Source organism: Pseudonaja textilis, chromosome Z (genome assembly GCF_049901715.1).
Source record: "Pseudonaja textilis isolate UNSWEBS1 chromosome Z, rPseTex1.2, whole genome shotgun sequence".
Lineage (NCBI taxonomy): Eukaryota > Metazoa > Chordata > Lepidosauria > Squamata > Elapidae > Pseudonaja > Pseudonaja textilis.
In genome coordinates this window covers 68,565,528-68,577,789 of record NC_142008.1, presented here as the reverse complement: position 1 = coordinate 68,577,789, position 12,262 = coordinate 68,565,528, and the positions used below count along the sequence as shown (strand labels likewise).

General features: G+C 36.3%; 1 protein-coding gene across 1 annotated transcript; it reads left to right on the top strand.

The window, feature by feature from the left end:
* Window positions 1–3,198: 3,198 nt before the first annotated feature.
* On the top strand, window positions 3,199–11,939 carry YAE1 (YAE1 maturation factor of ABCE1). The gene is made up of 4 exons (XM_026702259.2): window positions 3,199–3,345; window positions 3,743–3,885; window positions 4,295–4,416; window positions 4,773–11,939. Exons 2-4 carry the CDS (start codon window positions 3,769–3,771, stop codon window positions 5,167–5,169), a joined length of 636 nt encoding a protein of 211 aa, XP_026558044.1. The 5' UTR covers window positions 3,199–3,345; window positions 3,743–3,768; the 3' UTR covers window positions 5,170–11,939.
* The last annotated feature ends 323 nt before the right edge of the window (window positions 11,940–12,262 follow it).

Genomic DNA, 12,262 nt, shown 5'->3' with positions numbered 1-12,262 from the left:
TAAAAAAAAGCATGAGGTTTGATTAGCAACACAGTGACCTTAAGATCACACTGATCCCCGAAAACCCCATGCCTGATGACAAAGCCAGGCAGGGCTTGAGGGACTTCTGAAAAATGAGAGATTGAAGTGATACCACTTCAAAAAAAAAAAAATATTCCAAAAGGTAGGTTTCATGGCAGAGAAAGCCTGCTTCCTCGGGCCTATCAAACACACTCAATTCCCTGAGAAATGGGATCCATAGAATGCCTTTTTTGCATGATCCAATGAGACAAGCAGATATAATTGGGGAGAGGTGATCTCTCAAATAATCTGGCTCCATGCAATAAAAAACTTTAAAGGTCAAAAACAGCACTTTGAATTGAACTCAAAAGCAGACTGGCAACCAATGCAGTTCACAGAGCAAAGGCATAACATACTATTTTAATAGGACACATAATTGAACATCTGCATTTTGCAAATTTGCATTTTGCAAAGCTTTCAGATGCTGTTCAAGGGGACCCCCATATAGAGTACATTATGGTAATCCAGTCAGGAAGTGACTAGAATAATTGGGCAGATATAAAATTGAATAACTTGGATCCACCTTGTGTTGCCATTTCAGAATACATTTTCACAATATGGAAAATATTACAATGCTTAAGGAAGCCTGATAAATGTTAATTAAATGATAAATGTTAATTAAAATGTTCTATGTATATTGTTTAAGATTCTGAAATAGAAAAAATATTGTGCCAAATAATTTTGAATTATGCCTATTTAATCACATATTTCTTGGTTTGTATGAATATCATAATTAGAATTCCAAATTTAGAATATGAAAGTGATTGAAAGCTGGAATAATGTTTTATGTTGTTGCTGGCAAGTAAGGTCTGTGATAGATTTGTAACAGAATTTGAATCTTGAAAACAATCCAAGGTTTGCTGTAAATTAATAAACTGCAAATAATTTATGAGAAATCATGCTTCTCAAAAATATGATTTGATATTTAGTATATTTAGCAGAGGAATGTAAAAAGTAATACTTTCTGATTAATGTTAATTTTAACACCAGTTTTGGTAAAGGACTAGCTCAATGATTTAGCAAATTAATGGTCTGCATCCTTCTGTACCATTTTTTAAGCAATAAAACTATTTCCAATATTCCAATGTCAACATTATCATTTTATGACATCCATATTAACTGGATTACAAAGAATTACTGGATATAGAAAATGGACTAAATGTGTTATAATAAAAAGGAACTATGGAATCAAAATATGTAAGAAAGCCACATTTCCATACTTAACAAGATCAGCATGTTTTCACTTCTTTTTCCAAAAGAAAATTCAGCAATTGTGAGTAGCTTCTATGCACATAACCCTTGAAGACTTGTAATTGGTCTTAACTCCTCTTTGCGTGCAGAAATTTTACTATAGGTAGTCCTTGCTAACCATGATCAAAATTTGAGCAGTTGGCAGCCTGCCTCCACTTACAACTTGCCACAGGGGCACTATAACTCAATTCACCTTCAGATATTGTCTAAAGGCATTGTCTATAGATGCTGGGAAAGTTCCAAGGGCACAATAAATCAGCTACCACCCCCTTCTGTGAAGGGTTGAACAGCTGGGAGGCTTCCACGAGCAGTTGCCGTTGAAAGTTCCACAAATCCAGGAAACTCCAAGGTTAACCATATCAGCTGATTTTCATTTAGCCTAATGCATGATGCTAACCACAGTGGATAGCAAAATCTGATGTATGACCTAGTGTAATATTTGAATTCAGTTATTGTATATAAAAACCAATAAGAAAATCTTAGCCTTGTCAACATTATACGCCATAAATTGCTGGATTTGGGGCAAAGAATATCTCATTATCTAAACACTAGAATTTAAGTAGAGATGCCACTTGGGAATGAACGTATCTGTCAATCAGGCCCATTGTGCTCTGATTAGCAAACGATCTTTTTTTAAAAAATTAGAATATATTATATCAAGCCCCTAGAAACTATTGTTTTGGATTGATGACTATTTTATTTCTAAATAATTTTAGATTTGTGTCTAAAGTTCACGACTAGCTGGAAAATAACAATTCTAATCCTATTAGTGGAATTCTAACTCAGTCCTATACTTTTATTAAAAAGTTACTTTTTATAATATATAGTTATTAAGTCCATTAAATTTAGTAATTTACTAAGCATCCATATGGTTGGGCTGAAATTTGATTCCTAATTTTGAAAACAAAATTCTTTGAGATCTTGGATCACGAAATTTATTTTGCTCAAGTATTTGTAGGTCCAGTTCATCTTTATATGTCACGTTTCATTCAGGAATTCAAGAAAGAAAAGACAGCATTCTTTCCTGTCTTTCCTACAGCAATGTTGGGTTTAAAAAGAATGGGCAGTCACCCATTGAGATTTGTGACTGAATTTCTGTTAAGCAACACCAGTTCTACCCAAACATACATTATTTCTCATGCTCATCTGGACAACTTACCTAGATGAGTATGAGAAAGAAACAAAGGATAACTTTTAAAAATGTAAGTCCTTCCTCCACACCTTCCTGGGCAATTTCAGAAAAAAAAAAAAAACACACACACACACACACACACACACACACACACACACACACACACACACACACACAGAGAGAGAGAGAGAGAGACTTTTTTTAGAGAATAACAATTTAATTGAAACATGCTTTTCTGGATGAGAGGATAATAAATAAGCTGCATTTACCCCACACAAATGGAATATGCAGAGGAGACATAAACAATAGGGCTGAAATGATAAAAACAACTGTCATTAATTTGGGCCCATTACCATCAACGTAACTATTTGTCAATTGAGAATGATAGCACGTTCATTCTGCGAAAATCTTTACATGGTAGCCAGTCAAGGGTGGCATAACTACTGTCAACTTTAACTTTTGAAAATCCTGGAGGAAGGCAAATATTAAAGGGTTTCTCTGCTGTTTCCCAGAAAGGTAGGTGGATATACTCATAATCAGCTAGGAACCTAACTGGATCCCACGGAGTGTTTATACAGTTTGCCATCGGCAGTTATGGTCTCCTCTTCAACATTCAACAGCTGAACATTTGCTAGCCTGACACTGACAACTTCAGAGTTTTATCTACAGCGATTTCGGGAGCGGGCAATTTTCCCTTGTTCACACCTATCAATCCGACAGCACCGTATTCCCGACCTTCGAACTCAACATGATGTGGTCAATGCGCAGGCGCAAGCTTCCATTTCTGTCACGGATGTCTCCTTCTCTCTGCTTCTTCTGCGACCCCGGAAGCACTAGGGACTTTGGATTGTTGTCTGGCGAGAGGGCAAGATGGAGTGTGGAAGATTGATTAAGGAGTAGAGGTGGGTTTGATTTCGGATCTGTTCATGGTTGAAGGGGAGGAGGGAAAAATGCGTTATATGTCATTTAGGGAGAAGCTCATCTTTTTTTTTTTTTTTGCAGAACAGACACACCTCCGATTTGTTTTGCCTTCCTCATTCGCTAGTTGCTAGGAGAGAACTTAATACGTTTTTCTTTTCGACTCATTTTGTCATAGAGTTTACTATCTCCAATGCTTCTCAAATCATTCTTGATTCTCTTCAGGTTTAGCCCGTTCGCCCGGCTATGCTCGATTTCAGGTGCATCATTTGAGACTTTCAAGAAGAGATTGAACTGCCATTTGTCAGAAATGGGGTTGGACTAGATGATCTATAAGGTCCCTTCCAACTCTGATTATCTGTTATCTGCTTTGATTCTTAGCCTCTTGGATCAGCACTATAAACAAAATGTCATGGCTACAGTCTGCAATTAGCCAGTGCTATGAAGATGTATTTGATGAAAATGCAGATGAGATGGACATAGCCCAGAAAGAATGGAAGAGTGCAATGGAGAAACGAGTCAAGGTAAAAGTAATGAATCTATAATATTGATTGATGTTATTACTTCTTCTCTTTCCTTTTGTATTAACTTGAATTTTCTATTTTCATAGAATGCTGGCATAATTATTATAGGAATCAGAAGAGTCAATCTTGTTCTCTCTTTAGAGGGATTCTTAAAAATTAGATGCCAGATGGATAGAATTTACCTCAGAATTGAATTTTGGAGATGACCATATAGAACAAAGCTGATGATATTCTTTAAAATAAAAGTGCTGTGAATCAGGCTCTGAAATTAAATTTCATTTGTTCTCTTCTTTTTGATAATAATTTGGAAGGATACTTTTTTAGCTTTTTTGTTTTACTTATTTTAATTGGTGTTATATTTAAATAATACAAATGCTAACAAATTGTATTTTATTTCTTTTGCTAAAAGGAGGGCTATAGGGAAGGTGTTGAGGCTGGGAAAGTGGTAACACTTCAACAAGGCTTCAATCAGGGTTACAAAGAAGCAGTAAGGGTGATGTTTGAATGTAGCCAGCTCAAAGGAACCATAAGGTATGTTGTAAAAATAAAGATACCCTCCCCCCAGAGACCAACCTTTATAATGGGTTTTATTAAATGTATAACTGTCATCTTTTTCATAGCCTGAATAACTTAGAATTAATCTTTGGCAACTCTATATTTTGCAAGGCGAGAGGTGGAAAATGTGATAAATTGGAACCACTGAATGACACTTAATGATTTCCATGCCATAGTAAACACTCAAACTTTTGTTCAAATCTCCCATTTTCTGGAAAGTAGAATCCATTTGTAATGTTTTATGATACAGTGGTGATTTCTAGATTCCCAGTTTATTTTAGCATTTTAAAAGTAAACATTGTTTTGTTTTGTTTCAAATATCTACATTGTAGTGCTCTTCTGTCTTGGTATCATCACAATAAACACAGCCCTGCAATGCTGAGCGAGATGACTGATCTGCTGAATCAATTAAGAATATACGAGGAACTTATGCTTAAGAATTTAAATTGTATAAACCCACAACCCAGTGTTGGATATTTGCTACATACTCTTAATGACATGGATCTTGATCATGAATATTGCGCTGTTGAACAACATAGTATAACATGTGCTGAGCTTTCTAAAAATAATTGCAGAAACAATGGAACAGATTCATTTCAAAATGAATGCTGTGGCAGCACAGAAGATCACAAAGGTTCTAAAAGAGCATCCCTTTCTTGGCTTAAAGAAAGAACTGCCAGTATCATGGAACAATTTGGTTTATCTTCAGACACAGTTAAACATACATAGCTCTTGGCAAAATAAATACAAGAATTGAACACAAAGTTGAGATTATCTTAATTTCAAGCTGTCATTTCACAAGGCAGTTGGCAAGACTACCTGTATGGTTTCAACAGATTATGGTAATTATATTTCATCTTTATTATTTTTATAAATAATCCTGTGGCTGTCTTTCATGGAGTTAGAAGCTGGGTCCTGGATAGGGAACAACAGGCTTCACCTGAACTCTGATAAGGGAGTACTTATGGATATATGGAGCCTCTGGAGTTTTATCTTTAGTTCTAGTTGGGGTTGTACTACTCCAGACAGGCCCAATGCACAACTTCTGGGTTCTCTTAGATTTCAACTGCTGCTCAAAGTGGCAATCATGACTAAGAGCATTTCTGCAGCTTTGTGTGCACAAACTGATCTTTTCTGTATTGTGAGGCCCTGCCCCCAATCACTCATGCGCTGTCATCTCTTATTTGCTTAGTGTAGCATAGGGCTATTTTTGAAGAATATTCAGAAGGTACAATTGGCCCAGAATGCATTGGCATGGAGAGGCCCTAGGGTGACATATATAAAATAACTTATGCAAAATGTACTGGCTGCCAATCTACTTCTAGGTGCTGTTCAAACTGTTGGTTAATATCTTTAAAGCCCCCAGGATATCTGAGGAACTGTCTTGCCCCAATGGGACAGAAATGGCCTAAAGCCCCCAGGATATCTGAGGAACTGCCCTGCCCCATTTGCAGAAATGGCCTATTGCAGACCCTACTAGCCATACAAATTTTGCTGGTGGAGTCTAGGAAAAGACCCTTTTCTGCCATGTCCCCTGCCCTTGGAGCAACTTACCACTGGAGGAGAGATCTGCCCCCACCCTCTTGAAAACCAGATTCTGCTGGATGCCATGAAGCCCCGATGAAGAATCTGTAGGCGATATTGCACCATCCACATTCTGTTACTTTGAGCCAGTCTTTTGTCTATTTAATCTTTTGTATTTTTAATTTGTTTTATTTTTAGAATTGTTTTGTATCCATATTTTTGTAAACTGCCCAGAGTCGCCTTGGACAGCAAGAGGAATGGAATATAAATTTAATAAATAAATTCAACAAATAAATAACTCAATAACATATCTAATCACCTTTCTCCTCCTATTTACCTCCAGCCACAGTCCTGTGAGGTGGGTTGGGCCGAGAGACAGTGACTGTTTCAAGGTCACCCAGGTAGCTTTCATGACTAAAGCAGGACTATAACTCACAATCTCCTAGTTTCTAGCCTGATGCCTTAAACACTAGATCAATTACTGTTTTTACTACTAGACCATTTAGAGCCCCCCTCCCATTTCTGATTTATCTCTTGAAAGGTTCAACAAATACAGCAATCACAAAGATGGCATATTTCTTTGTGTCTAAGAAAGGGGTGTCAAACTTGTGTCGTCACAATGGCATCATGTGACCTATTGGAACATTTCCCCCTTTGCTAAACCGGGAGGGAGTGGGGCCAGCACGTGATGCATCCAGCCCATGGGCTGCAAGTTTTACACCCCTGATCTAAGGGAAAGAAAATGAAAAAATAAATATAAAAAAATACAGTATTAGCAGTTGTCTCAATATTAGTCAATGTATTGTCTTGATAGCTGAATTGACAGGAAGTAGTATACATTTCTCATATTTAATGAGTCTATGAGCATAATTCACTTTTAAAATATGTTAAATATTTTAGTATTCTTTTAAGTTAAGACTTAAACTTTCTTCTTAAATACTGATGCTTCTATTTCTGTTTAGTTTTTTTATTAAATTGGCAAGATAAATATGAAGAAGCATGTAATATTTAATATTTTTTGGTTCTTGGTTTGATTTGTAAAAATGGAATTTGATGCATTTAGTGCAGAGCCTTTATTAAAAAGGAACATGTTAAATTAGTCTTCTATCATCCTTCTCATGAAAATTTCATTTTAGTGTGCACTTTACTCTTGTGTTAATTTATCATGTATATGTTCTTGTAGAGACTCCTGACATGGATTGTCATTTCTAGAATTATTTTCCATCCTCCCTAATCATCAAAACCACAAATCACAAGTTCATTTTTTCATTTTTATGCAAAAACCATATAAGGATTTAGAACTCCATTTCCCTGAAGTGCAGACTCATTAAGAAAATATTCCTACATATTGGAAGCTTTTTAACTAGAGATTTCCTAAGTTGCAGCTTCTGTTGAATTTTTACAAAAATAAATGTAAACACTTTTATACAGCTATGTGAACTTGTGAATATACTGCATTTGCTATTATTTGCAAATTAAGCTATCAGTATAGTTCTTGAATTACTATGTAGTTATGCCACAAATGCAAAAGATCATGGCTAAACTTCATTTCTACATACAGTTTATTTATTTATTTTATTTGTCAATTGCTTACAAGATAATAGGTATAAGTAAAAACATAGTTATGAATACATGGATACATATAAGAAAAAAATATATAAAAGAAACAATAGGAAAGGAACAGTAGGCATGTGCGCTTATGCACGCCCCCTACAGACTTCTTAGGAAAGGGGTGAGTTAATAGTAGACAGTCTAAGGTTAAAGTTTTGGGGGTTTTGGGGAAAAAAACCACAGTCAGGTAGAGTATTCCAGACATTGACCACTCTGTTGCTGAAGTCGTATTTCCTGCAATCAAGTTTGGTGCAGTTTACCTTGAGTTTGTATCTATTGTTTGCTCTTATGTTGTTATGGTTGAAGCTGAAGTTGACTGGTAGGACATTGCAATATATGATTTTATATACTATACTGAGATAGGACCGAAGGCAGCGTAGTTCTAGGCTTTCTAGGTCTAGAATTTCAAGTCTGGTGGCATAAGGTATTCTGCAATGAGTAGAGGAGTGGAGAACTCTTCTTGTGAAATATTTCTGGACTTTCTCAACTGTGTTAATATCAGATAAGTAATGTGGGTTCGAGACTGATGAGCTATATTCAAGTATTGGTCTAGCAAATGTTTTGTATGCTCTAGTTAGTAGTATTGACAGGTACAGAATTTGATAGGACGCTCCCAATTTTGACCATTTGTTGTCTGTTTGACAGGAATGCTTCTATCCAGTTCTGCAGGTGTCCAGAGTAAGGTTTTAGTTTTAGGAGTAGTTTGTCGTGTTCCACTGAATCAAAGGCTTTACAAAAGTCTATGTAGATTGCGTCTATTGCATTGCCCTGATCGAGTTGTGTAGTCCAGGGGTCCCCAACCACCGGACCGTGGACTGGTCCCGGTCCGTGGAACATTTTCTACCGGGCCGCCGGTTTGCTGGGCGCCGCCATCTTGTTTTGATGAGAAAGTGCTTCCAGTGAGCTTTTCTGGTTGGAAAGTGGCATTTGGGTCCTGAAGGAATCCTTGCGCCTTAGTTTCATCGGTTGGGGGGGGGGCGGCTTCGAACAAAACTAAGGCGCGAGAATTCTTTCAGCACCCAAGGCAAGGTGAGCCGAGCGACTGTCCCGAAGCCGTCCCGAAGCCCATCGACAAAGTACAAAGGAGTTGAAGGAGGCGGGGAGAAGTGGAGGACGGCTGGCTGGCCGGTCGCTCGGCTTGCCTTGCCATGCATGCTGATGCTGGTACCGGGCCGCGGATCATTTTGTGATGCCGGTACCGGGCCGTGGCACAAAAAAGCTTGGGGGCCACTGGTGTAGTCCATATGTTTTTGCAGTGTAAGAGTTGAAGATTACATGATATTTTTTTCCTAAAACCAAATAGTTTATTAGAGAGTAGGTTTTTGTAAGTGGAGGATGATGGATTGGTTAATAATTGATTCCATGACTTTGCAAGTGACGCAGCATAAAGAGATTGGTCTGTAATTTTCAACTTGGCTGGGGTCTCCCTTTTTGAAGATGGGGATGACCGTGGCTTGTGACCATAGTTTTGGCAAGGAGCTGGTCCTGAAAGATTTTTCAAAGATTATGCTTAGAGGTTTGGCTATGGCAGTGGGTAGCATTTTTAAGAAGTAGGCACATATTCCGTCCAGTCTAACAGATAGAGATGGTTTTAGATTGCATAGTGCTTTTTCAACATTGTCTTCTGTAAAATCAATATGTATTGGATCATTGTAGTTGTCTGTGGTTCGACTAGGAAATACTGGGCATGATCCTTGCTGTTTACAAATACTGAGCCAAAGAATGTGTTAAAGAGGTTGGCTTTAATAGTATTGTCGTTGCAGTCTTTACTATTAGGTCCTTTTAGGGGTGGGATGGACCTTGAGTCTTTTAGTTTGTTTACAAAATTGTAGAAAGTGCGGGTGGAATTGGTGTGTAGAAGGTTTTCTTGTTTAATGTGATAATTGGTGCATTCAGTTTTTATCTGGTGGCATAAATTTTTGTATCGGCTTTTGAAGTTGGCAACATGACCAGATTTGTTTTTCCACCAAAGTGATTTCTTTTTGGATTGAAGCTTCCTTATTGTTTTGGGTAATTTGTTTTTTCTGGTTTTGGGAGTTGTTAATGGTACATATAGTTTGATGACTCTTTTGACTTCAACTAAAAATATGTCTTCTACAGTATTGCATCCAGAGAATAGAAATTGCCAATCAAGGGATGAGAGATCGTTGTTTATAAGATCATAGTTGTCTTTTTTGAAGTTATAATTGGGGATTCCATCATTGTGTTGATTTTTTTTGCGGACGTATGTTGAGACAAAAGTCAATCATGTTGTGGTCACTGTTAGAAAAGGGTTCTTTAATTTGTATTCCGTAAATTGAATTCAAACTATTGCAGAAGATGAGATCGAGGCAGTTGTTAAGTCTAGTGTTATTGGTTACCAGTTGTTCTAGTCCCAGATTTGTTACTGCATTGTAGAAGGTTGCATGTGTGGGTTCAGTTGTACATTTGTTAAGGGTCCAATTAATATGAGGTAGATTGAGGTCAACAAGAAAGATAAAAGCGTGTGGGCAGGATGCTGCCCATGTTAGTAGTGTATTTAGCTTGTTTGCATGTTTGATGTCATAATCAGGGGCTCTGTGACATAGTAAGAACCAAAATGTGATATTTAAGGACAGTTCACAGGCAGTTAAGAACTGGGATATATAAACTTTTGATCAGGGTCATTTGGGGAGTTTCTGTTGTCATGATATAAAAAGAGTAAACACAGTTGATTGATAATAAATGGCTTCAGGCAACCACTAACCATGAGTGAAAGAAAAGTTTTTGTGTTATCATTCATATTCTCTGGAAAATGGTCAAGAAATCATAAATTCTGCTAGGGTATGTAAACTTATGAGCACAACTATATAAGGCCATATAATTCATGGATTATTAAAATTTCTTCTTGAAATCTTTTTTTGTCTGGTTCACTTCTGTTTTACTATGAATTCTTAATCTATATGCCACTTTCAAGAGTTGTGGTTTGTAAAGCTGTTGTAAACAAGCTCAACATTCTCTGTATCCTTTCAGAAGCTATGAGAGATCTTAGAAAGTTATTAATTTAAAAAACAAATCAGTGCTATTTTTAGTCACTTCTCCAATAAACATGAACAAGGTTTTCCATGCATAAAAACAATAAAATTCATTAAAAAAAACAATAAAACAGAGTTAATTATTTTGAACTAGTATATGTCTGCAATAACTGATTATCACAGGATTACAGGGTTAATGAATACAGTCTATACATCCTTGCAATAAGGACACATTTTCACTGTGATGAGAAATCTATGCAGAAGCAATATTTTTTAAAACAAACTTTATTAATTTTACAATTAAAATAAACAACACATACACAAATGTAGAAAAGAAAAGAAACATGAGAAGTAAAAGAGGAAAGAGAAAAAAGTAAGAGTAGAAGAAAAATAAAAAAGTGATGAAAAACGATTTCATCTTCGACAGTTTGTGGGTCACTTTTATCCTTATTTTATGCCATATTTACAAATACTCCTTAATGCGAATGTATAATTACCACTACGATTATAACTTATCCTCTTTTATAATATTATATAGCCCATCTTTTATCTAACCATACCAACAATTCCAGCTCTCATAGTATATTGATGTTTCTTTCTCTTTTAATGCTTGGGTTAATTTATCTATTTCTGCACAATTTAGTATTTTTTGAATAATCATTTCCTATGGTGGAGTATGAGGCTGTTTCCAACATTGTGCAAAGGCCAATCTAGCTGCCATCAATATATGCAATATTGTATACTTCACTTTTTTTGGAAATTGTTAAAGATCTGTAATAGGAAGAATTCTGGTTTGAATTCAATCTGTTCTGTCGTCATTTCCTCCAACCATGTTTTAATTTTCTGCCAGTATCTTTATGCTGCAGAAGCAATATCTAATTGTCAACTATCTTAGTTTACTGATGTATGCATCCCATTGCTCTACATACATATAATTTCTTTTGTGTTATCTAAATTTTAAGATTAGTTACATGTTATTTTTTGACTTCTCTTCTAATAATGTTTACAAGCAAATAAGAGATTGTTCTGAATTACTCAAGAGGTTTCTAACAAAACTTGCATGTTTTATAAAAACAATCATAATGTTATTCTCATCTTGTATGTCTTTAGCATTAATCAAAGAGTATGTTCAGTTTAGTTTTAGTTGCACCTCATACAATGAAATTAAATGCCATCTTCATTGTACATTATAACTATAAAAATAAAACGCAAACACACATCCTGTTTTCTCAATTGCTCCATTAACTTGTTTTGTTGTTTTTCTGTATATTGAGAATTGACTCGGAGAGATTAGATATATAATTTACTAAAATGTACTTGTGATTTTGAGCATTTACTACCAATTTTAAATAAACTAAACTGGTATTCAAAGTGTCTGCATATATGTGCATTTTTAAACAATCTTCAAGATTCTGTGGTGGTGGGCGGGACTGATACCAGGTGAGACGATGGGCGATTCGGGGTCTCCTGGAAAGCTGTTGATATCCTGACAGCTGGTTGGTCCACTTGGATCTAAATCATCCCATAGAGACGATGAATAAGGGGAGCTCACTCTGTTGATCCCAGGGACATTGCAAAGTCCCTGGTTGATTCAGAGAAAGCTCCCTAAGCCAGTTGTGGAAAGTGGCCATTAAAGCTGCTAAAAAGGCTGGAACAGCCCCGATCGGAAGAAGGAATGGAAAGAAAGTGTGTTG